Below are 25,675 nucleotides of genomic sequence, written 5' to 3'. Positions count from 1 at the left end.
CATCTTAACCCTCCCTTTAATGCCTGCCCTCTGATTCTTCCTCTCCGGGCCTGTCTCTGCGTCTCTGTGGAAGCTTCTCCTATTCTGGAGCTCTGGGGAGGCCTCCCCTATCCAGGGCCACTCCGCTAGGGCATGCCCTGCCTCTAACAGTTGGTGGCGGGGAGAGGGTGGGGGGAGGTGGCAAGGAGAGGCCCGGGATAAACCTGGGAGCGGCAGCTGCGGTGTGGGATGTCTGGAGGCACGCGTGCACACACAATGAGAATGGATTAATGGAGATAAGGGCAACCCTGGTCAAGTAGAAGGGGCAGGCACTGAGATCAGAAGGGAGGAGGGGACACCACGCCCTGAGGAATCCAGCCCTGCCACTCCCCCGCTCTTCCTGGCCTCTGGCAGGGCCAAGCCCAGAGCCCAAAGGCTCTGCAGGAGCCAGACTGCTGCCTGGGGGACTCCCCGGAGACCAGCCTAGCCCCTGCCCTCCTGAATTCCTACCAGTAGCACCAGTCTCTTTGGCCAGAAGGGTCTTTTCACTGCAGCAGTGAAAATAGCAGTGGCTATTAAAGTTATTCAATGCTGGTGCTGGTCCCAGTGGGCAAGAACAAGACAGGGAGGCACAGTCTGGCCCAAGCAGGTGACAATAGAGACAGCTGGTGGTTCTAAAGCAGCAGGCACTGCAGTCATACCTCTTGGGTTCAAATACCCCTTAGGGCAAGCCCATCTCTCTGAGCCTCAGTGTCCCCATCCTTGATGGGGAGGGGGAAGACTATAACAGAATGTCCTCAAATGCTATTGTGATCATTTAAATGGACTGAAGGATGTCCAACACTCAGCCCAGCACCCCACAGTTCACCTGGGGCTTCTCAGGTGAGGAGAGGGGCAGGGAGAGATCATTTGTCCTCTAGCGAAGTCACGTGCAGCTGCAAGAGCAGAAAGCGCGTAACATGGGTTTAAAGGCTAAGAGCACTGCAGGTGCTGTGGGGCAGGGAACAGGCTTCCTGGACAGGGTGAACCTAGATGTTTGGCATATGACCCCAGGAACAGGCCCTGAATATGTGTCTAGGGTGGGGGTCAAGCAGCAGGGACCCTCCCAGGTTCCTTCAGCTGAGGCAGAGGACACTGGGAGCCTGGTGATGCACTGTCCCCAGGGGCTGGGTCTAGGTGTCCCCTTCCCCCTGATACCTTATCGGGCCGGCTCCTCTCTTTCCCTTACAGTCCAAAGAGCTCTCAGGCACACCCAGGCCCCAGACGGACTCCTCCTGGGCATGCACAGGCCTGCTTGTGTGCCTGCATCTGGGTCTGGAAGCAGGGAAACCATGACTGCCCTGAACCTCCTCCAGACCCTTCACTCCTCCCATGGTAGGTTTGGGGGTCTGGGGGACCCGCAGCCTCCTGCTCCTCTCAGCCTCCACAGCAGTGGGTGCCCATGGCCAGCAGAGTGGGATACACTCCTGCTCGGCTGGGCTCAGCTGGGTTCCCAGCCCCCAGGGTTGCCTGACACCCCTGCTCCCCACCCCTGAGGCAGTATGGGAAAGTGCTGTGGTCTCAGGAGTGTCTGCATCAGGGTGTGGACTGAAGGTCAGGCTCTGGCGCCCAGGGCTGGAGGCAGGGGGCAAGTCACTTAGATGCTCCGAGCCCAAACCATCTGGGCATCAAAGGGGATGCAATCCCCCCACTGCCTATGAGCGAGCCCCCAGGGCATGATGCCAATAGCCCTTCGTGTAGGACACCTACCAGCTGGATCCCCAGGTGGTTTTGAAACATCTGCCAGAAGTACCTGAGTCCACCCGGTCAAGGTGGCCGGAGCAGAGCATGGGACTTAACTGGGTGGCTCTGGAGCCAGGCCACCTTGCCTTCTGCCCGGTCTCTGCACCTCCTAGGCTCTGTGCCCCTGAGCAAGGTATTTAACCTCTCTGTTCCTCAGTTCATTCTCAGGGACACTGGGGTCACCTGAGACACCACCGGTTTGTTCTGAGGATTAAATTAGGTAAAGTGCTCAAGGCTGGGAGGAGCTCACTTTTACTACTTTCGAGGCGGAGGCTCACTCTCCTGCATCTCAGCTGTCCTTTTTTCTAATGATACTTGACAGGACTTCGTGCTGAAGGACAGGAAAGCCCAGCTCCAAGCGATGGGAGCTTGAGGCTGGGTGGGGCCAGGCAGGAGGAGCCGTGGGGTCACAACCTTCTGTGCTGAGGAGGACTCAGACAGGTCTTGCTATGGGTTTGCACTTTAGATCTTTGAAAGTTACCATCTGTTCCAGGAGGGGTGTTAGGTTGTCTGGGGGAGCCAAAAGCAGGGCAGCTTCCTCCATTATAAAAAGCAACTGGTGCAGGGGCCCTGAAGGCAGTGCCTGTGTCAGAAGGTTCCTGAAATGCCCAGGGCATGCCTGGAGGGTACCTGGCTCCAGACCTGCTTCCCAGACCCACCAGCAGGCTGGCCTGGCTCCTGTTCCTTGGGGCAGGGTGGGGGGTAGGAGATTTCTTCATGAATGAGGCAGCACAGAAAGGAAGCATGGGCATGTTATGGTCAGGAATGAGGACTTGAGTTTTATTTGGAATCATTAAAAACAAAAATTCACAGCAGCATCTGTGGGGTCAGAAGGACCAGGGGGCAAAGCGACTGATTGAGGGAGGTGAGGGAGGTGAAGGCAGTGTAGGAGGACAGGCCCTGTGGGTGGTCAGGTGTGGGAACATGGGCAACCCAGGTCACGCTCCAGGGCTGGGCAGTCCTCATGCCCGGTGGGGTCCAAGGCAGAGGGCTCTTCCTCCTCCATGGCTGACTTGCATCCCTCTAGTCTCCTCCACTCTTGGCCTGGGAGAGAGAGTGACCTTCACACACAGCTCCAGGCTCCCACCCTCAGTGGCCACCCTGAATGGGGTGGGGCTGGGAGCCATCTCTGCCCCTCCGCCCTGAGGAGCCTTTCATGAAGGGACCTCACATTCAGGCTGAGGGGGCTGCAGAGGGTCACAAGGCTTCCCTGAGGGCTCAGGGGACCCTGGGAGGGAAGCAGGATTGCCCGGGTACCCTCTGTTCTCTGGGAGCCCAGCACCTACCTCCTCAGCCACTTCTTCTTCCGCTTTGGCTGCCTTGTCCTCCTGCGAGGGAGCTGGTTGCTCCAGGTCCTCCTGTGAGGGAGAAAAGGGGATGTGGGACAGTGTGGAGGGCGCAGAGGCCCCAGCTTCTCTGCACCCACGGCTCATCCACCTGGCCTCAAAGAGGAGCAGAGGCCCTTATCACCTTGCTGTGTGCGGTGTGTCATCACCAGACTAACCAGAGGAGCGACAGAGCCTCACGTGAGGACCCACAGTGGGGGCTCTGATGATGCCGAGGCTTTATGGGGGCACCATGTATCTTGGAGCCCAGCTTCACACACCCCTGAACTAATGTGGAGTCTCTGGGCAGTCTGTGGTTGGGCCTTCTTATGGAGGAGGACTGGTGGGGTGGGGTGGAGTGAGGTGGGGGTGGGCCATGGCCCTGAAGCCCTAGGCCTGACCCCACCCTCAGTGTCCCTGCACCATATGATCACACACTCTTGTCCTACTGAGCCCCCAAATAGCCCTAGGAAGAGGGGTGTTTTTACTGTTCATACTGAGGCCAGGGAGGCCACGTATCCAGCTAAAAGCCTCACAGCTCAAAGCAATGGGGCTGGTAGAGATCAGGTTCAGCTTGCTCCAGGCCCATCCCTATCCCTAGTAGCAGCTTTCTCTCTCCCTGCCTCCTGGATGGGCTCCGGGCTCAAGCTGGTCTGGTTGGAGCCAGCAGGCATTATACAATCCTCCCCACTTCCTGTCTCCTACCACCTTACCCCCACTCAGACACTTGCCTAAGGTGACCTGCCCAGGAGGTAGTCGAGTGACAGCTGTGGGCAGGGCCAGACTGGGTGATCAGCCTGGATCCCGGTCTTAGCACCAACCTCTGGAGGATTCTGCTGTCTCCATGCTACTTCTGGGACATCCTTGGTGGATTGGGGCTTAAATGGGCACTGAACTCTGTCAGTCACAGTAGGGGCAGCTTTCCAGGCAAAGGGTAGGTGGCCACAGGCCAAGCCCTACCACCCAAGGCAGATGCATGAGGCCAGTGGAATGAAAGGGCTGTCAGACAGGCAGTGCTGCGTCCTTCTATGGTTCACTGGAGGAAGAGTTGTGACTGGTTTCTGGGTGTCACCAGGAAATGTCTCCCTTGGGGCAGCTACCCCCACTCCAGGCCCTGGGGTGGCTCCATGGGCTTACCAGCCCTCCTTCAAGGCCAGAGAGGAGTGCCCAGGCCCCCTCTCAGAGGCCCAGTGGCAGCCTGACCCCACCCCAGTGCCTCCTTTGCTCTCCCGAGCACCTATGGGTCCTGCCCGGAGGCACAGATGATGATGGTATAGTCTCCTGCCTCTGTTGGGTGCTCACCATGACCCAGGTGTAACAGTTTCGTGGGGGCCATTTCCCTGCACGGTCACACAATGTCATAATGAAACGGGGACGGTCACCCCCTCCCTTGTTACAGGAGAGGTAATGGAGGTGCCAAGGGGTTAAGTAGCTTCCCAAGGTCATATAGCTGGCAAGGGGCAGAGCTGGGAATGAGCAGACGGGTTGCCAGCTCTAAAGAGGTGGAGAACCTGTGCTGGCCCCAAAAGTGGATGCCTAGGCGCTGCCTCCTGGCAGGGGGGCTTCCTCCCCTTCCTCCCATCTGCTCCCTGAAGCAGGGGTCCTCATTGCTGGGTGCCTCAGAGAGGCCCATGCCTGGCCCCCATATAAACCGGGCCCCCACCACGGCCTCACACTCATGCAGAATCTCTCCCAGCATAGGCCCTGCAGCCAGGCTGCCCTGGGAACCCCAGGCTTGCGGGACTAGCCCCTGGGATCTTGGTCACATAACGTAACCTCTCTGGGCCTCATTTCCACACCCGGTCTCTGCAGATTCTGTGCCGATTGAATGAGTTAATACGTGTAAAATGCTTGAAGCAGAGCCTGCTCTGTGGTGCGTGCGGGAATAGCTCACCTAGCGGGGCCTCCACCTCCTGGGGGCGCCCAACTGCGCCTGCGCCCTCTGCACCTGGCAGCCCACGGGGGCACACGCCCGCGCCCGTGCACAAAAGTGGAACGCGGGGTCAGGACCCTCGCTGCTTTGTCACGAGGGGGCGCTGCTTCCCTGCTCCTCCCACCAGGCCCTGGAGGGAGGCTGGACAGCAGGCCGGTGGGCGGTGACTTTGGCAGCTCCAGCCTGGTGTCTCCTGCCCTGGAGGCCGCCTGTCACTGCGTGAGGCCCACAGCACCCTGCTTTCACTAGTGAAATGTGATACCTCCCAAATGCGGAGCCTCAAGAGGACGTGGTTTTGAGCCTCACTTTCCAGGTGGGCCCCAAACTGCCCCCCTCACAAGAGGAATTATGAGGGTTGTAGGTGTTAATGGGTTTGAGAAACACCAAGCACAGACCATGGGCCCCCTCAATCTCTGCTTCCCTATATGTCATGAGACAATACTGCTTTCTCCTCAGCTAGCCTCTCTGGGGCCCAGGAGAAAGGATGAGACTGGCCCGAGAGCCAGGGCCACAACTGGATCTCACCTTTCGAATCACTCCGGAGGTGATGGCGATGTTCTCCGCCTCCTCCACCGTCTTGATGGCCACTGTGTTGACGCTGGTGACCACGGCCTCACTCACAGCATTGGCCTGCTCCTTGGTCTTCTCAGCCACTGCAAGAGGACTCTGGCTGGCCGTGGTCCTGACCCCTCCTTGTCCGGGCCTGGCCTGCCCAAGTCAGGCTGAGCAACCTCTTTCTCAGGGCGCTCAAAACTCTGCCTCTACTGGAGGCCCTGGACTGCGCCTTTCTCTGACTCCGGGGGAGCCCTGATGCAGGAGGGGCACCCTGGGTCTATCTAACCTCATGTGCATGTACAGCTTAGGCTTCTAGTTGGAGGGTAGGAGGACCCTGGGCTTGAGCCTTCAGTACCAGGTTGCAGTCCCTGGAGGTCCCAACCCCCATATCCCCTGGTCCTGGGCCCCTTACCTGAGGTCACACTCTGCACAACATTCTCCTTGGTCTTGGCTCCTGGGGAGGAAATGGAGGCGTCAGCCTACTCCTCCTGGTGTTGGGAGCGAGGTGGTCAGGGCAAACACACAGAACAGCTGAACAAGCTGTGGGGTTAGTAGGGGGGTGAGGTGGTGTCTGGGGGCCGGCAGTCCCTTCAAAGGCTGCTTCCTGCTGTGTCTGGAGAAAGGGGATGGATGGGAAGTGGATAGGACAGGACAGGGGGATGAGAGAGACCAGGCCTGAGGTAGGGTCCAGGCCCACCTGGGTGTGGTCTGGGCCTCGGAAGCAGCAGCAGGACGGAGCTGAGTCACCAGCTTCCGAGGGGCTGAAGGGGGTGGGGTTGCACAGGACACTGGGGCTCAGGCTCCTCTCCCCTGCTTACCCTTCCCTCTGAACAGGGTGGGGACCTGGGGCTCCGCTGCTGAGCATCTTCCTGCTCTAGGCTCAAGCTGGCTTCTTATCTGAGCACAAGGGCCTGGAGGGGATGCTGGCGTGGGGGACACTGGTCTGCATCTGTGCACTCGTGTGTGTGTGTGTGTGTGTGTGTGTGTGCGCGCGCGCGCAAACAAGTGTGTCTGAAGGCCGAGTGCCCCTCTTGCTGTTCTGCTTCAGAGACCCTGGAGCCCTGAGGAGGTCAGAGCAGACACTGTGGGGTGTGGGGGATGGTATGGAGGGGGATGGGGTGCTCCAGGGCGTGGAGACCCTGACCCAATGGCCAGGACCTCATCCCCACCCAAAATGCCCCCCTGAGGCTGGGGGAGAAGGTTGGCCCAGGGTAACCGGGCACCCCCGCCTCTCGCCTCCCAGTCGCTGCACCCTGCCACGCCCTGCTTCGCCCAGACTCACCCACATACATGACCCCCTCCTTGGTCTTCTCAGCTGCTTCCGTCACCCCTTGCTTGGTCTTCTCCACAGCGCCCACCACACCCTCCTTGGCGATGGAGAAGCCCTTCTTGAAGACATCCATGGTGGTGGGCAGTGCCAGGAGCCTGACTCTTCCAGTGAGCTATGGCTAGAGCTGGCAAGAATGCTGCTGCAGCCGCTGTCCCCGCTGCTGCCGCTGCCTCTTATTGACGCCCATGAAATATTGATGATGCGGCGGCGGCTGGCTGGTGGGAGCTCAGCCAGCAGGCCAGGGAGGGCGGGGGAGGAGGCCCGCCCTCACCTTCTCTGGGGGTTGGGCAGCGGGGTCCGGCTCCCCTGGGCCCCTGCTGCCCAGCCCTTCCCTCCTGCCCCCTGCCCTCCAGGGAGTGGCGCAGGGGGCTGGACACATCCTAATCCATCACTGTCCCTCATTCATTCGCTGCCCTGCCCACCCACAGCCTGGCTGAGTGCTCTCAGGCCTGGGGCTGTTGCGTCTGTATACATCTGGGACAGAGGTGGTCAGGCAGGGGAGGCACCTTTGCTACCAGCTTCTCAGGTAGGGCAGGGGGGCAGGGCCATGTAGGCCAGGGGTTAAACAACAGTGGCCAACTTCCCAGACCGGCCCGGCCTGCCTGGCTACTCACTAGCACCGTGGATGCCCCCACGTCCCAGGGCTCCATCAAGGGCATCAAGGGCAGTGGGGGAGATGGGGCAGAGGAGCACACAAAGGGCCTCCCAGTGTCCTGGCCTCTGGCTAACACTGTGTGACCCTAGGACAGCTTTCTCTCTCTGAATCTCCGCCCACCTGCTGGCTCCCACCCACAGCCCAGTGGTGAAAGGTGCTGAGTAGGCACGAAGTGCCCCTCGCTTCCTGGCCACCAGCATGGATGGGCAGCAGGTTCCCTGAGACTGAGCCGACCGCTTCCTGCAGACCCACCTCGAGGCTTGTGTTCTTCTCCTGACTCCCATGGGGACGTGTTGGTGGGGCCACCCCCCTGTGTGTTCCACACCTCCAGTGTCCCTGACCTGAGTCCTCTTAGAGAGGCACAGGAACCGGTCTGAGTTGTTGGCTGCCTCTGCAGGGGATGGTGGAGGTAGCTAGGGGGAGGTGAGGGGGGTGCCGGACGAGGCTCACCGGGTGGGCCGGCCCAGGCCACTTCCTCTCTTTGTTGTCCCTGTGCTTTCTTTTCCTTCTGAGGCTTAACTTGAAGACGACGTCAACATCACCAGCAGTGTGTGGAGTCACTTGCTCCGGCTGAGCCCGTCCCACGGCCAAGATGATCCTGACGCTGCTGCTCGGTCTCGGGGGGCCCCTAGGCTGGGGGCTGCTGGGGGCCTGCGCCAAGGCTTCAGGTAGCAGGCTCTCTGATCCACATAGCCCAAGGCCGCCTGCGGTCTGGAGGGCAGAGGCTGAGGATATCGGCGGGGACCCCGTCAGACGGTAAGGAGGACCTCGACCTTGGGGGGGAGGTCATGGTACAGGATCTGAGTCCCAGCTCAGCCAGAACAGAGTCTCTTGGAACCTCAGTTACCCATCTGTGAAATGACCTAATATTATGTACCTGCTGGGGCCGGCTGTGAGGCTGAATGAGATGCCTGGTGTCAGACTCCCTTCAGGAGGCCACCACCCCTCCAAGCCCAGACTGGGCACCCCAGGGCCCAGCCTAAGGACCACAGGAAGTTCCTCACCTGGCCCATGACAGGGAGCAACCTGGAGGTCGGGCAAGAGCATTTCTTGCCATCAACCACTTAGCAAGGGGTGATGAGGGGCAGTAGCTCCAGAAGTTTCCAGCTGGCCTGGCAGTGTCTCCCCTTCTTTGAAGTAAGTCAACTGACATTTGAGCCTCCGTGAGGCTGGCCTGGCATAAGTCATGGAAGAGAGACACTCCTGGGGACTGGATTTTTATCTGAGTGCCCAGGAGGACTGGTGTGGGTCTTCAGCCTACCCCTGAGAGACAAGCAGTGAGCAGACAGGGTACTCTGCCCTATTTCCAGACAAAGAGGAAGCCACGGCATCCAGTGAGTTCTGCTTCAGTGCCCCTCTGGAAATGAGTGGAATGGTCTTGTGACTGAACCAGGACACCATTTCCCAGTCTTCTATTTGTCCAGACTCAGGTGCCCCTGCTGATAAGGTGCTGGACCTGTGGGTTCCTCCTCGGGGTGTTCCACAGTCAGAACAGCAGGTGCCCTCATGGGGTCCCCCTTGGGGCTAGGCACTTTGCCGGGTGTTAGCTTCGTTAATCCTGCCAACAGCCGGGGTTACAGGGGAGGAACCCATGGCTCAGAGAGACTAAACACCTGACCCACGATCATACAGCTAAGGGGATCTAGAACCAGGATCTAGGTCTGACTTCAGAGCTCATGATCTGGTTCCCGAGCACTCAGAGGCAGCCCCACCCCCTAGACGCACTTTATATGCCTACCACACCCCCGACCACACACACACACACACCAGACTTGGTGAGGGTGTTTATATGGGTTTGGAAGGTGAAAGGGGTCAGTTTACACCCACCCAGAGCCTTCCACCTGGCTCCCTGAGATTCACTATCACATTAGCTTATGGAATGAATCTGCCTGGGACAGTTGTCCTATAAGCTCTGACACTTCAAGGTGAATGTGTTTGTTGGACACTTTCCTGAAAATGGATTTGGCCATGGAAAGGAAAACGTAATAAGCAAGTGCACACCGACTCTCAGGGAGGGAGGGGCTGGCCAAGTGGGGAGGAGGGGGCCCATCTCTGCCCCACCACCAGGTCGGCTCAGGGCTGGGTGGAGCAGGTGATTCTTGGTGGGGGGCTCCAGCCACCGAACTCTGATTTCAGGTGTAAGAACCAAGCCTCCCTACCCCAAAGCTCCTTTCTTTGGTGACCTGCTTCCTTTTGATAAAAGGGAGGCTCAAGGTCCCAGGTGGATCAAAAAGAGGTAGGAGACACCCCTCTTTCTCTCTACCCCGTTGGCTGTGGGGAGAGGCTTGTGGGCTGCGCTCATCCACTCCCTGGGTGGTCCCAGTGTGTGCACAGCATGTGCAGATGTACGTAGAAGGGATCCCCAGCCCAGGAACACCCGGGTCCCAGGGGAACCCGGGGGGTCCCAGCAGGCCTGCTAGGTCTCCTTCCCACAACCCAGAAGCGGCGGTCCCCACAGGCCCAGCCCAGGTTGTCAAGGTCTCCAGAGGGGCTGGTGTGAAAGGAAGGAAATCCTGCTCAGCTTCCTCGGGCTGATTGCTTCCCGTGCTCTGTAAAGGGACAGGCGGAAATGCTGCTCCAGTCTCCCTCCTACAGCAGGGGAAGGGGAGGCGGGGCCCCTGCACCATCATCGACAAGACTGCTGGGCCTTGCCCCCCCACACCTCTTTCTGGAGCTCCAGGGCTATGGCAGGCCTTAGATATGGGCCCAGATTAGACCCTTTGCAAAGAGAAGTTTGAACAGAACAGTTGGGTGCCGGATGCCTGGTCCCAGGGTGGAGGCAGGACGTGGTTGAATGCTCCCCCTGTCCCTGGGTGCCCCAGTCACCTGTGTATTTGGACTCCGTGGGGAGAAGGCTCTTTGGATGCCCCCTGGCTTTGGTGGGAGTGGGACGGAGCGGCAGTTTAGGAGGTAGGCTTCTCAGAGCCTGCACTTGCTCCCCCTGCAGGACTGAGCCTGCGTTGAGGACCAGGCTGAGCCCTGGGCAAGGTGCCCCATCTCTACATGTCATGAGAGCTCTGCTGTCTCCACTTTCCATGCTGTGAGGCTCAGAGGGATGGGGATGCCACCCTGGACCACACAGCTAAGTGACCGATCAGAGCAGGGGCCTGCAACCACCGGGCTGCAAACTCCAGGTGTCTTCTGTCCTGTCTCCCCTGGGATGGTGATAATGTAGGGAGGCTGCTCCCAGCAGCCCAGCTAGCCCTAGCCACCAGCATCAGCTTCTCTTGACCCATGTACAAGTAGGTAGCATTTGTGATTTTTTTGCAACTGAGAGCCCATAGCCCAGAGGAGTCAAGCATACGGCTGGAGGTCAGGCCACCAGCCACTGCCATGGCTGTATCTCCTGCACCTGTTCCTGTTGTCAGAAGCACAAGGCCCTGGGCACACTCAGGGAACTCCCACTCTGGACATTGAGTGGGCTTCAGGCTCCTCTGCCAAAGCCCCTTTCAGAGACAAAGCTCCTGCAAAATTCTCCCTTGGAGTGGTCATATTCACGGCTGCCTTCAGGGTCTCAGAAAGCAAGGATACCGAGAACACACCCTCCTTCCCCAGAAAGCCTTAAGGACTTAAGGGGCAGTCAGAGGTGAGGTTTACTGGCATTTAAGTGTCCCAGTGGACAATAGCAGCAGCACATCCATAATTCAGAAGGCCCCAGCTAACAGCCCTTTCCCAGCTAGAGTCTCCTCAGCCTCCCACGAAGCCCCTCCCTTTGCCCCCAGGGAGGGGCCGGAAGTGGGAATCTTCTCCACATTTCCAGGACTGGGGGAAGGGCCTTGCTCAAAGTCAACCTGAGTCCGGGAAGGGGGAGGGGAGGAGGGCCCAGGCTTCTCATCTCCCATTAAAAGCTCCAAAGGGGTCAGCAGACGCCCTCCTGACTGGGGCAAGGGGTCAGGTGGGGGCTGTGTCAGAGGCCCAGGGTAGCCCAAACCCAGCTGGCCCCAGGAGACGAGGGTGCAAAGAGCGCCCAGGCCTGAGACCAGGAGGCAGCGAGAACAATGGGTGCCTCAGCGAGCCGAGCTGGGGGCTCGGGCGCAGAGGGCCAGCGTGAAGCTGCCAGGAGCTGGAGGAAACCAAAGCAAAGGTCAGGAATGTTCCCAGGGCTTCTGGGCCAGGGCCTACACTGTGCCAAGGGGGTTGGGCTGCCAAGGGAGGGGGAGTGTGGGCAGGGAGAATAGCTGGAGCCTGAGGTTTGGGCAGGTCAGGAGAGAAAGTTCCTGGGCAGGAAGGGTGGGCGGCACCGCTTCCGGTTCCAGGAGCTCCAGATGGAAAGTCTCAGTCACTCCCTGGCAGGCTGGACCAAACCCAGTGCGCCTGGGCACAGGCCTTCTGGACCCTCAGCAGCAGTTTGGAGCAACAAATGGAACTGTGTTTTGAGTGGGTGTTTCTCAACCTTGGCACGCCTGGCATTTGGGACTGGCTAATTCTTGGTTGTGGGGGTGCCGGGCTGTGCTGCCCACATTTTGGGGTGTTTAGCAGCATCCTTGGTCTCCACACGCTGGATGCCAGGCGCTCCTCCCCCCTCCCGGTGGTGACGACTGTAAAGGTCTCCAGAGGTTGAGAAATACACCTAGCGGCAAAAGTCACTTCACCCCCTGCTGAGAACCACTGGTTTAGAGAAACAATTTTCCCCAGGCCTGAGCCCAAGTTGCAGAATTTCCAGGGAGCCCAGGGTGGGGGTGGGGTGGGGACTGGAGTTTCTGGTCCTGGAACAGTCCGTGAAGGTGTCCATCTCACCCGTGGTCTCTGAACTCTGGACCCAGCAATTTTGCGGTCTCTCTCTCTCTCTCTCTCCGTGTTGAGTGAACATTCTTTGCTTAAAATCAGGGCCAGGTCCACGGGCACGTGACTTGAGCAGTCACATAGGGTGCACCCACAGAAGGGCCTCACTCTTGGTTTAATCTTTATTGTTGTCCCGTATTTTTATTTTGCACTGGACACTACAGATTATGCAGTTAGCTTTGTGTGAAATATCTACTATCTGTTCCTTTGCAGAAAAACTGCATGACCCTCTGGGTTAGAGTCAAACCTTCTACAAAGTTTGTTGACATGACCAGAAGCCCCTGCCCTCACTGGTCCCCACAGGCAATAATTTTCAACTATTTAGGTGATTCCTTTGGTATCCGTCTCTATGTCTCTAACTAACATGTTTATATTGCTGCTTCTTTGGGAAGCTCTCATTCCCACTCCATACCCTAACCCCAACATGCACGCATAGCAAGCATGCAAGAGCACACCCATGTGCATATGCACGTGCGCGCGTGCACACACACACACACACACACACACACACACACCCTATCCATCATCCTCCCACATTGTCATTTTGAGTGATTACATTCATGTGACTATGTATGCTATTCAGAGTGGAGACACTTCATACTTTTGGTCTTCCCTGGAGCAAACAACGGTTTCCATTTTTTTTGCTTCTTTTGCTTAGTTTCCTGCGTTTCTGTCACTGCTCGATCCCAAACTCTTGGCCAGTTTGTCCACACCTGCTCTCCCCTTTCATCCATGTCAGGTGTTTGACTACCTGTGTGTTCTTGGTGATTGCTGGTCTCAGAGCTCTAGCTCTGGACGCTGGCCCTGCACCCACTGCCCATCGTTGACCTGGGCTCGCCTGCACCATCTTCCTGGGGACTCCCTTCCCCTCAATTCTCTGATGGAATTCCTGTCTCCCGATGCCCTGCTTTCCTCTTTCTTGGTACCCTGGCTTGTGTCGGTGGGGCACTTCTGGCACAGTGGTACCCTGTCCTGGGCTGTGACTTAGAATGCCACAGAGAGCTTTAAAATGTTGATGCCCAGGCCACAATCCCAGAGAATCTTGCTTCATTGACTTGGAGTGGAGCCCAGAGGCTCTTCTTTGGAAAGTGCCACACAACGGTTTTGATGTGAAGATTTGATGGCAAGATTGCAAACCACTGTTCTGCTAGCTCCCTGATGTGGGGTCCTGGGGTAGGCAATGTTTTGAAAACCGGTGTGTTGAAAATGTTTTTATTCTTGCTCTCTTTGCTTTGACTGATAGTTAGGTTGGGTATAGGATTCTAAATTGGAAATATTTTTCCTTCTGTATTTTGAAGGCAGTTCTCCACTGTGTTCTAGTTTCCAGTATTGCTGTTGAGAGGCTCAAGGCCATTCTAATTGCTGGTGTGTGTGTGTGTGTGTGTGTGTGTGTGTGTGTGTGTGTTGATTTTTCTCTCTAGAAAGTATAAAATTACCTTCATTCCCAGAGTTCTAAAATTTCATGATGATGTGAGTTTATTTTCATCACATTGTGGGTAATTAGCAGGCCCTTTGCATCTGAAAATTCAAGTCCTTCACTTCTGTAATATTTGATTTTTTTAATAAACGATTTCCTCCTTCTGTTCTCTTTCTGGAACTCCTGTTATTCAGATACTGGATTTCTGGTGTAGCCCCTGGGTCTGGAGTTCTCTCTTGTCCAGCAAGAGAGCGGACACAGGTTTAAAATGCAAGAGAGGCTAATGTCTGGGAGGAGACAAAAGCCCCGAGTAAGGGTCCTTGCTCTGTTTTTATTAGGATCAGAAGGCTTACAAGCGTGATGGATGTGCACAGAGACAATGAAACCGTGAACATTAATTCACAGGCATGAGGGAAAGGGGGTTTTGAAGATATGTGTTGTTAGGGGTTTGGGTCAATACAAAACAAAGTCCTGGTGCCAGGCAGATGGTTGTTTACAGCAGGCATGATGCACCATGTCTGTTTATCTTAGCTAGCTTAGGGGACAAGACAGACAGAACCTCAGGGTCAACAAAGCACCTTTCTTTTGCTAATTAGCTCCACTCTGGGCAACTTTGCCCTGCTGCCCCGCCTGCTGCAGTCTATAGTCCTGTTTACTGTTTACCTATTTTGGTCCTTCCTTCCTGTGAAAGCAGCTTTCTGCTATTGTACTAAGTTGGGGAGCGTTTCCTCCCTGAATACCTAATCTTGTTTACTATTCTTGGATGCTTTCATCCTGAGGTTTCCTATTTCTATACCTTTGTTCTATACTGGGGGTGCTTTGCCATGTTTACCTAATCTTGTTTACCTCACCTTGGATGCTTTCATCCTGTGGCTTTCTATTTCTTTATGCCTTGTTAACCCGTTGGTGCAAGCTCTGGGAATTCCTAATCTTATTCCCCACAGATTTCCAACACTGGTCTTCAGTATTCCTGAGCTTTCCTCTCCTGTTTTCTTTTGCCCTTTGCTCTTCTTTTGGGGAAATTTTTTGAACTTTACCCTCTAACATTTTTATTAATTTTCTTTTGCATTTGTACTGTTATATTTTAATTTTCCAACTGTTGTATTTTTCATTCTCTGTATGTGCTTCCATTAAAAATTTTTAATGTTTGTTTTTGAGAGAGACAGAGTGTGAGTGGGGGAGGGGCAGAGAGAGAGGGAGCCACAGAAGCTGAAGCAGGCTCCAGGCTCTGAGCTGTCAGCAGAGCCTGATGTAGGGCTTAAACCCATGAATCAGAAGCTCACGACCTGAGCTGAAGTCAGACACTGAGCCAACTGAGCCACCCTATATAGCACCCCTATATGTTCATCCTATTTTTTAATAGCTTCCTGTTCTTGTTTCTTGGATGCAGTAACTTCTCTTATAGATCTGGAGCTGTGAATACAAATTTGGGGGACTTCTCTGCACAGTGTTGGTTTTCTCCAAGTTGATTTTTTTTCCAATTGTTTGTTTTTGATCTCCCTCTTTTGTACTAGAGGTTTTTCTCAGGAGTCATCTTGGACATCTGCCCACTTGAGAGCAGACAGACTAAGAAGCCCACTGGAAGCTGGATGTGTGGATGGGTCTTTCTAACCTCTTTTGTCATAATGTGCTCTGCTGGGCTATTTCACTGGGGGAGCCCCTGATGCCATTGTTTTTAGGTCGTTCCTCTTGAGTGGGGTCATTTTCCCGATGGGCTTTTTCAGTTTGCTACCAAGAGGGTAAAGGCTGGCTGCCAGGCTTTTGGGAGCCAAGCAGGAAGTCAGGCTGGGGGTCTCAGCCCTCAAGACAGATATGGTCACTCAATTCCCCTCAATCCTACCGCCTGCCCTCCTCAGCAGAATCCCGGTATGGTGGTGCCTGGTGGTCCCAGGACAGAGACCAGGTCCAGAGAATAAAATCCTAACCTGACGGCCACTCCATCTCCAAGGCCCTCGAACACTGCCTCCTAATATCTGACGAGTGTGGCCATTTCTCTCCACATCCACCACCATCACCCATGGAACCTGCCAGAATCTTCCACCCAGATCCCTGACACAGCCACCTATACCTCGCCTCTCCCTGGCCTTTCTGTACCCAGGAACCAAGGTGGCCCTTTCATGTGTGACGTCTCTGCTCAAACCCCTCCACAACTTTCTGTCCCTTCAGGACACAGTCCAGCTCCTCCGTAGGAGCTCAAGGCCTCCACATTCTGGCTTCTCCTTACCTCAGCAGCCCCTTCCCTGCCCCAACCCTCTGCATCTCAGTGGGCCACACATCTCTGGCACAGTTCCTGGTGCCAAGTTATCACCTCCTTCTGAAAGTCTCCCTGGGTCCTGGCACCTTCCACACCATCTGAGATGGCCTGCTCTCCCTGGGGACCCTGGAAGGAAGGTCTATTTCTCCATATTGGCACTGAATCCTGTTCAGCTTCAGCCCGGTACCCAATACCCAAGGGGTGCTGAGCTGAACTGAGCCCTGGAGGTCATTGCCGCTTGCAGCACTGGAGAGCTCCGTTCTGGGAGCTGATTGCTGGGGGAAGGACCCTCTGATCTATTCTACTGACCCCATCAAGCCCGCTACCGGGTCAGTGAGCTGGGGCTGTGTCAGCCATGAGCACCCCCTGCTCCTGGGACTTGCAACAACACGCACTCGTAAAGAATGTAGATGGAGAGGCTACCTCTCAGGCATTCAGGGTGCTGAATGTGACCCCCAAACTACCCTGTAGGCTCTTTCCCAGAGAAGGAGCTGCTCCACTCAGCTGCCTTCTCCCACAGTTGTTTGAAAGTCCATTTCCATAATGGCCATAATGGGGAATGGACAGGGAGCAGGTGTCCTCCCTGAAGCCTGGTCTGTGGTGAAGACAGATGTGAGTGTAACAGGGCAGGGCGGCAGTGATTGCTGAGCACTTGTCAGGATCCCGGCACTTGGTACCCATCCGCCCACTTGGAGGAGGGTATTATGATCTCTATCTGATAAATGGGAGAGTGGAAACTCCCTAAGTACCTCACTCAAAGTCAGAGTGCGAAGGACTTGAACCCAGGACTCTCCAGCCCCAGCGGCATGATGCTGCTTCCCTGGCACCAACAGAGACAGCGAGAGGCCTTCCTAGCTCTGTGTGATTTTGGGGGTGCTTGTCAACCTCTCTGTGCTGGCCCCTGGAAGCCAGTGGAGCAGGTGCCCTTGCAGGCAGGGTTTGTGGAGCCTTTGTCCGGGGGCCGAGGGATAAATAATGCAGAGTGCTCCCTTCTCAGGATAATGGATTCTAGAATCCCAGGCATTGGGTGGGGCAGGGAGGCAGGAGTGGGGCACTGGCACCACTGTTGGCATCTAGGAAGGGTCATGTGGGACCCGGGTGTGACTCAGCAGCCCTCTCCTCCGGCTTGTTTTTCCAGTAACTGGTGCCCTTACCAGAAGTCTAGGCTGGTCACCTTTGTAGCTGCTTGCAAAACAGAGAAATTCCTTGTCCACTCGCAGCAGCCATGTCCACAGGAGACTCCGGACTGCCAGAAAGTCAAAGTCATGTGAGTGGGGGCAGGCTGGGGCGAGGGGGGCCACCCACCCAAGTCCTACACTGGCTCACTCTGGAGTCACTGAGCTGGCCATCTTTCCCCAGGTACCGCATGATACACAAGCCGGTGTACAAGGTCAAGCAGAAGGTTCTGGCTTCCGTGGCCTGGAAGTGCTGCCCAGGCTTTTCAGGCCCTGACTGCCGACACTACGGTAGGGCTCCCTGTGGCTCCCTCCCCTTCAATCTCTGACCCAGAGGTCAGGCAGCTCCTCTGACCTGTGGTGTCAACATCTGTTGCCTCCTCTCTGCAGATCCCACGGCAATCCTTGAGCCTGAAGATCCAGGGGATGGCCTCCAGGAGTCTTGGGATGGGCCAGTCAGCTTTGAACCAGGTATGCTGCTTTCCTAGAAGGTACAGAGGGGCAGGCAGGCAGGCAGGCAGAAAGAACCCACATGCCCAGGCCATTTCAGGAAAACTCTGTGCCCAGAATCAGCAGGGGTCCCTCTGTGGCCCTGTATCACCCTACCCCCCACACCAAGGAGGGCAGAGCCACAGGGCCCTTGGTCACTGCCTGTTGGCTAAGCACACACACCCTTTCCCTTGACTGCATTTTCTGGGAAGGATAGCTTCATCCGGCACCTACCTTGCCTCTTGAATGGGACAAGATCCCATGGGCTGGAAGAAACTTTCCCCCATGTCTCCTAACCAGGGCCAGAAAGTCGTGCTAGCCTTGGTGTATGTATAGTCAGCACAGAACCACCAAGAGGCACCAATTGTGAGGCCTTTCAAGGCTGGACCACGGCCGACGTGGCAAATAAATTTCATCGTGCGGTGAACAAGGGCTTTAGACAAGGGCTGCCTAGGATGATTGTTGAGAGGCCATGTCCACACAGCTGAGGACAAAAGTGTGCCATGATTGATCAGGCGTGTCTGCTGTGGGTGTCCAGTGAGGGTGAGGGCTCAAGCGCCAAGCATTTCCACCTCTGGAGCTAAAGGCTTCTGAGCTCCCGCTCACAGGACGTCAGCACACAGCTCCCTGATATTTCTATCCGAACCTGGAAATTTCTTTCTCCGTACCTCACGATCTGCCCAGGTCTGGGGAGTGAGACCTCGACACTTATCCCTTGTGTGTCTTCAGGCCACCTGGCTGCAGAGATCAGCGACACCATGGTGCCACAGGAGGATCTCCAGAACGACATTCACCAGGTGGCAGACAGCCTCCCAGGCCTGTGGAAGGCGCTGGAAAGCAACGTCACAGCTGCGACCATGGAGGCAAATCAGACAGAGCCTGGTGAGTGGCAGGCTCCAGGGGTGGAGGAACAGCCTGTTCACATCTGAGGGGAGAGAGGAAGGCGGGGCAGGAAGGCCCAGATCTCAGAGGAGCCCCCTCTGGTCCCTGCCTGGGGAGGGGTGTCTGGTCCTTGCAGGGCTTGTGTACAAACGTGTCTCTGTTGCAGTGTTTCCTGGCAGATCCCTGGAGCAGGTGCTACTGCCCCACATGGACGCCTTCCTGCGCGTGCATTTCAGCCCCATTTGGAGCAGCTTCAACCAAAGCCTGCACAGCCTCTCCCAGGTCGTAAGAAACCTCTCTCTTGACGTGGAGGCCAACCAGCAGGCCATCCGTGGGGTCCAGGAGAGCACGGTGGCCAGAGCTGACTTCCAGGAGCTTGGTGCCAAATTTGAGACCAAGGTGCAGGACAACGCCCAGAGAGTGGGACAGCTGCGGCAGGACGTGGAGGAGCGCATGCACGCCCAGCACCTCTCCCTGCAGCAGTCCCTCTCCGAGGTACACGCAGATGTGGACGCCAAGTTGAAGAGGTTCCTTAAGGCCCAGGGGCCCGTGGGGGCCAACGGCAGCCTGGTCCCCGCGGCGGCGGGGGCAGCGGCAAGGCCGGAGCCCGAGAGCCTGCAGGCCAGGCTGGGCCAGCTGCAGAGGAACCTCTCAGCGCTGCACGCGGCCGCCGGCCGCAGGGAAGAGGAGTTGCGGGGCATCCTGGCGGACATGCAGGCCACCCTGGCGCAGCACGTGGAGGAGATCAAGGAGCTGTACTCGGAATCCGATGAGACCTTTGATCAGATCAGCCAGGTGGAGCACAAGCTGTTGGAGCTGCAGGTGAACCACACGGCGCTGCGCGAGCTGCGGGTGATCCTGATGGAGAAGTCGCTGATCATGGAGGAGAACAAGGAGGAGATGGAGCGGCAGCTCCTGGAGCTCAACCTCACCATCCAGCACCTGCACGGCACCAACGCCGACCTCATCAAGTACGTCAAGGACTGCGACTGCCAGAAGCTCTACTTGGACCTGAATGCCACGCGGGCCCTGGAGGAGGCGCAGGTGGGCCCGGACGAGCGGCGCCAGCTCGAGGGCTCGTCCCTGCAGGCCCTGAGCGACGCCGTGGCCGCCCTGTCGCGGGCGGTGGACGAGCGGCGGGCGGAGGGCGAGCGGGCGCGGGCCGACGGGGCGCGGCTGCGGAGCCAGCTGCGGGCGCTGGACGGCGAGGCGAGCGCGCTGCGGGCGGCGCACGGGGAGATGCGGCGCGAACTCGGCCAGCTGCACGGCTACTTCAAGGCCCTGCTGGACGACGCGCTGCGGCACGAGGCCGTGCTGGCCGCCCTTTTCGGAGAGGAGGTGATGGAGGAGATGTCCGAGCAGGCGCCCGGCCCGCTGCCGCTGCGCTACGAGCAGATCCGCGTCGGCCTGCAGGACGCCGCCAGCGGGCTGCAGGAGCAGGCGCTCGCCTGGGACGCGCTGGCCGCCCGCGTGGCGGCCCTGGAGGCGGCGGCGGGGGGCCGCGATGCGTCGCCGGGGGAGGCCGGCGGGCAGGTCCCCGCCGGGCTGGCGCAGGAGCTGGAGCGCCTGGACGCCGACCTCCAGAGGGTGAGCCGTTGCTGCGAGGCCCCCGGGGTCTCCTCCCTCAACAGCTCCCTGAAGGGCCTGCAGGAGGCGCTGTCCGCCACCGAGCGCGACTTGGAGCAGCACCAGCGCCTCTTCCACAGCCTCTTCGGAAACTTCCAAGGGCTTTTGGCAGTCAACGTCAGCCTGGACCTGGGGAAGCTGCAGGCCATGCTGAGCAAGAAAGGGAAGAAGCGGCAGAAAGGTCTGGAAGCTTCCCGGAGGAGGGACAGGAAGGAAGCAGAGCCCAGGGCGGATGCACATATCAAAGGGCCCGTGCTTTGGGAAGCAGGTGAGTTCCTGAGGGGGGGGGGGGGGGGGTGCGGCTGGGTAAGTTGGGGAGGACAGGGCTGGCTGCTGGCAGCTCTTTTGCCTCGGAGAAGACCAGATGAAAAAGAACAAGGTGAGCATCCTTCAGGGGTACTCAGGGCCCGCTTTGCCCAGATCCCCCTTTCATTGACGGCCAGGTGCCTCTTAAGCTACCGGAAGTGTAAGCAGGTAGAAGTCACCAGAACCAACCATCAATGAGCAGGCAGAGGCCCTCCATGTAAACGTTTGAGGCCCGTATATACACCACGGAGCTGTCTGCCGCTCAGCCACTAGAGCGAGGAAGGGGATGCCTCCGTTCCCCGCGGGCCACAGCCTCAAATCTCTCCGTCCCAGCTCTTCCCCTCCACCCTGCTTCACCCCCTGTGTCTTTAATCAGCTCCCCTGTATACAAATATGTGACTAGGGACTGGTGTCACTGGCCATGGGCAGCACTCGGCAAGAGGAGAATACAGGGGAAGGCCTTGGGCCCTGAAAGGAGCTTGTCCTGCTAACATAGTAGACCCATGTTGCTGCTCTGCGCCAGGCCTTCCGTGGGCTTTGCCACGTGGAGTCATCATAACAGCTCAACAGTCCGTCATCACTGCCATCTTACCTGAAACTGAGGCTCGGTCAGGGCAAGTGTCCTGCTAGTTCGTACAGCTAGTAAGTGGCACAGGGAGCCCTGAACCCTGTCCAGCTGTCTCTAGGATGCTGGTTCTTCTCCTGTGAAAGGCCCTTGACGACGGGTCCCTGCAGGGCCCCGGCACCCTGGGCCTGGGAAGCTGGCTCTGAGGCTGATGTGATGTGCAGCCAGCCATCCTGGCCCCTCCCTGAATGTGGCCTGGGGAAGGAGACCACTAGACTCCATGCCTCAAGTGACTCCCCCCTGCCAGAGAGGCTGGCCCTGGGGCTATGGCCACATCCTCATCCAGACACAGGACTGAGTACAGGGCTGCCATCTGGGCTGTCTGTATGCTGGTGTAGCCTGGCATGTGGGAGGTCTGAGGATCCCATCCCAAGCTCTTCCTGCTCCTGTCATTCTCCATCACGGCCCTGGAGGCCTTCGTGTGCCTGGGGGCAGTGGACCGCCTCTAGCACCACTTCCTTGTCTCAGTTTCTCCCTCTGTAAAATGGGAAAATCATTTTGTGCCCCGCAGGGAAGCCCACTGTCAGTGTTCCAGCTAGCAAATCAGTGAAGCACAGCCCTTCAGCCTCCTGCGGGGCAGGCTGGGCCCCGGGGCAGGGTGGGGGGGGGGGGGGTCGGTAAGGCTGAACTCTGGGCGGCAGGCCGGCTGCAACATGTGGAGAGAGTGCCGAGTACCGGCAGAGGGCGCGCCGGGCGGGCATTCCTTCGGCTGGCCGAGCGCCCCACCTCCTGGACGCTGGGTGAACTGCAGAGCCAGCAGCGGGCCTGTGATCTCCACAAATGGGAAAGCTATTCCAAACTTCCTAATTCTCAGAAAATCTTCCAGAACTAAAGAAGAGCAGAAATTTGACATTCACAAAACTATTGCTGGACCGGGAGCCAAAGAGCTGGGGCTGTAGGTGGGATCAAGTCACTAACCACTATGCCGCTTGCCCCTCCTTTAGGCTTTGGTTTTATCCCCTAAGAAGTGGGAAAGTTTGGTCTCCTCTGAGAGACAGAGAGAGAGAGATACAGAGAGATAGAGAGTTGAGGGAGCACGTGAGGAACATCGCCTCATTGGTGCCAAGGCCAGTGTCATGGCCAGAACCCCAGTGGGACTCACCCTTCCCGTCTCCTGGCCCTGTCCTCCTCTGCCTGAGAGTCTTGGCCAAGCAGCCAGGTTGGCTCCTTCCTCACTGTACGCTCACCCCCCTACGCAGAGTGGCTCCTTCTGGCTCCAAGCCTGCACGTGGCCCTGGCAGGCCTCACGCCTATGTTCTCTTCGTCTCGCTTGTCCTCCTATGGCTGGCTAAAATGCTTCTTTCTTTTTTTTTTCTTAAAAACATTTTTTTACATTTATTTTCGATAGAGAGAGACAGAGCACAGGTGGGGGAGGGACAGAGAGAGAAGGAGACACAGCATCCGAAGCAGGCTCCAGGCTGTGAGCTGTCAGCACAGAGCCCGACGCGGGGCTCGCGCTCGCAAACCGCGAGATCATGCCCTGAGCCGAAGTCAGACGCTCAACCGACTGAGCCACCCAGGCGCCCCTAAAATGCTTCTTGCAATGGGAAGAGCACCAGAGATCAGGAGATCCAAAGACAGCTGCCAGTGTGGTAATTTATGATCTGTGTCACCTGGAGCAAGTGCTCCCTCTCTGGGCCCCTGTCCCCATCTGTAATCCCGGAGCTCTGTGCAACGGTTGGAAAACAAGATGACCAGCTCGAAGAGTTTTCTTGCCCAGCCCTACCTGCTGTCCTGTCTCTAAGGTCTTGTGCCAAACATCCAGGAGGAAGGACCCTTCAGGGTTCTTTCATCCTCTCACCAGCGTTAGCATGATTACCTTGAGGATAGGGGTTATTTTCTTTTGGAGAGATCTCAAGATCCCCAGTAGGTGGCAGTAGTCTGGGAGTCGGAGACCCGGGTCCTGTCCCAGCTTGCCATTGGCAAGCCACGTAGCTTTGGACAACCGGGTAAGCACTCAAGACTCAAAGTTTCCTCAAAGAAGGGTACTTACCTCTCAGGATGCTAGAAGGAAAAGGGAGCAAAGGAGGAAGTGCTTTTTAAAAACGTACACCAGGAGAGACAACAGACTTGTATTTTCCTTTCTCTCAGTGACATGGTGAGTGCTGGCCCGTTGGCTCCCACTCTCTGAGGTTGCTATTGGGAACCCGTAGGGTATCTAGAAATAGTGGCTTATTCCTACTGTTAAGGTGAGAAAGGCAGGTCTCAGGGTTTAATTTGCCGTCTAAGGGAGTGAGGGATTGAGTCACTGAGCGCTTTCGTCCTGCATTCCAGGCTCCCCTGTGGCCTTCTATGCCAGCTTTTCAGAAGGGACGACTGCCCTGCAGACAGTGAAGTTCAACACTACCTACGTCAACATTGGCAGCAGCTACTTCCCCGAACACGGCTACTTCCGAGCCCCCGAGCGCGGGGTCTACCTGTTTGCAGTGAGCATTGAATTTGGCCCCGGGCCAGGTACAGGGCAGCTGGTGTTTGGAGGTCACCATCAGACCCCTGTCGGTTCCACTGAGGAGCGGAAGGGCGGAAGCACGGCAACAACCTTTGCCATGGCCGAGCTGCAAAAAGGCGAGAGAGTGTGGTTTGAGTTAACCCAGGGATCCGTAGTAAAGAGACACCCGCCAGGCACGACATTCGGGGGATTCCTTATGTTCAAGACCTGAACACTGGACACGGCCCCGACCAGACGTTGCGGACTCGCCCAGCTCTCCTTGGCCTGGAGCCCTGGCCAGGGGGTGGTCTGGAGACCATCCAGCCGGTCCAGTTCTTCCTGGAAAACTTCTGCAAAGACAATGTGGTGTATGTGGCCTCCCTCTAGATGAGCTGGGTTTCGCTATTTCTCACTGACAAGAAGCACCGGGATACTCCTCTCTGAGCAGAACCCGGCCCGGGACGGGTGAACGTTAGCTTGGCGCGCCTTCTGAGGCGGCATGGCTTGGACTCCGGCTCTCTGCCACACCCTGTGTTTTACGGCATCTTTGGTGTGCTGCTCCTCCTGGGGTTGGAAACTTGAAACCTTTCTCGCGCTTCTTCTCCCTGATCTTATGCCAGAAAAGCGTTCTTTCCCGGAAGGAACGTTCCACACAGAGGTGACATTTTGGACAATGTTGGAAACCGGTCTCTACCCACTACAGGGCAGTAGGAGAAAACTAACCTGTTTGGCCTTTACTAGCAACAGGGACAGAGGCCTCATTGAGTGACCAAAGGAACAAAATTATTATCTTCTCTTCAGTTTTAGTCCTTCTTTGAACTTATCTGTAGCCTTAATTTCACTTCTTTTTCTCCTTGCCGCCAGAAGATAAAGGCCAAGCATGCCAAACATGAACTAAAATGTGTACAGCCTTTACCTTTTTTTTTTTTTTTTTCCCCACTTCCTCCACTAGCTAATGAGCGCCCTCATTCTTATTAGCATCTCTCACCAGGAAGGAGGCTGAGGGAGGAAGTGAAGGAAGATGGTCAAAATCTTCCTCAATAATGATCAGCTCTGGAATAAAGCAATGCCCTTCAAATCTCTGCCTGGTTTACTTGTGGAGAGCAGAAAGATTTGGTAAAGTAAGTAGAAATGGAGGAAATGAAACTCTTTGGGATAAACGTGACTCTCATCATTCCAGGCCGTGTTTGACTTCACGACTTCAGTTAAGTTCCACATAAAACACACAAGAGTCCTCCACGGTAGGCGGTGATGTGAATCTTGGGAGGAGACAGCACAGCCCAGAGTTGCCCCTATTCCCACAATATCGATATATGGTTTTCAAAACATTACAGAGCCTGGAGCAAACTGGCTTGAGAAAGCCGTCATCAAATTGTCAGGAAATGTTTGTAGGTGTTCAATATTTGGGGTTTTCTAATTAAAAAAAAAAAATTTTTTTTTAATTTTAGAGAGAGAGTGCATGCAAGCAGGGGAGAGGGCCAGAGGGAGGGGGGAGAGAGAGAAAGAGAATCCTAAGCAGGCTCCGTGCTTAGCGCACAGCCTGACACCAGGGTTTGATGCCACAACCCTGGGATCACAACCTGAGCCAAAATCAGGAGTCACTTAACCGACTGAGCCACCCAGGAGCCCCTCAAAACTTGTTGAACACACTCTTCCCCATAAGCAAATTGGATTGGACTGGGTAGTGAACAAGGATGGGAGTTGGTTGTCAGGGTTAACGGGGTTCTCAGCCCTTCTCCTTGTTTCCTAAGGGTCATTAATTCAAACAGTTGTCCCTCAGAATTTATTTACCACTAAGCTCTGTGTGCTCAGTGTGCTCAAACATTAACGTTCAAAGAAGTGTGTGCCGGGCCGTTCTGCCACTGACAGCTTGACCCTGGAGTAAACCACCACCTCTCTGAACTTTTTCCATTGGTAGTATGAGGTGGCTAGGCTAATAGCTTTCATTAAGTGTCTTGGTGTTTTATTATCTCGACCACAGGGCTGACTCTGGCCTTCCTGCCCTTCGCTCTGGCCAGGGCCTCTTGCCCAATGTGGCTCTCAGTTGCCAAGACTAATCCCAACCCAAGGCATGATGCATTTGGGTCATTCCCGACCAAAGATTGGGAAGCCAGTACCAGGCCCCCCTTGCT

At 56.6% G+C, this 25,675-nt stretch overlaps 2 protein-coding genes across 2 annotated transcripts; one reads left to right on the top strand and one right to left on the bottom strand.

The window, feature by feature from the left end:
* Nucleotides 1–2,514: 2,514 nt before the first annotated feature.
* SNCG (synuclein gamma) lies at nucleotides 2,515–7,966 on the bottom strand. Its single transcript, XM_015080828.3, has 5 exons — nucleotides 6,857–7,966; nucleotides 5,987–6,028; nucleotides 5,545–5,672; nucleotides 3,048–3,119; nucleotides 2,515–2,805 (listed from the first exon to the last, which is right to left on the bottom strand). The coding sequence occupies exons 1-5, from the start codon at nucleotides 6,975–6,977 to the stop codon at nucleotides 2,785–2,787; spliced, it is 384 nt and encodes a 127-aa protein (XP_014936314.1). The 5' UTR covers nucleotides 6,978–7,966; the 3' UTR covers nucleotides 2,515–2,784.
* Nucleotides 7,967–8,051: 85 nt separating this feature from the next.
* On the top strand, nucleotides 8,052–24,621 carry MMRN2 (multimerin 2). Its single transcript, XM_027062481.2, has 7 exons — nucleotides 8,052–8,315; nucleotides 17,151–17,279; nucleotides 17,372–17,478; nucleotides 17,578–17,658; nucleotides 18,406–18,558; nucleotides 18,725–20,452; nucleotides 23,390–24,621. The coding sequence occupies exons 1-7, from the start codon at nucleotides 8,152–8,154 to the stop codon at nucleotides 23,773–23,775; spliced, it is 2,748 nt and encodes a 915-aa protein (XP_026918282.2). The 5' UTR covers nucleotides 8,052–8,151; the 3' UTR covers nucleotides 23,776–24,621.
* Nucleotides 24,622–25,675: the final 1,054 nt, after the last annotated feature.

The sequence above is a fragment of the Acinonyx jubatus genome, chromosome D2, assembly GCF_027475565.1.
Source record: "Acinonyx jubatus isolate Ajub_Pintada_27869175 chromosome D2, VMU_Ajub_asm_v1.0, whole genome shotgun sequence".
NCBI classification, from domain to species: Eukaryota; Metazoa; Chordata; class Mammalia; order Carnivora; family Felidae; genus Acinonyx; species Acinonyx jubatus.
Note: the sequence above shows the minus strand (reverse complement) of the source record. Positions and strands in the feature narration are given on the sequence as shown.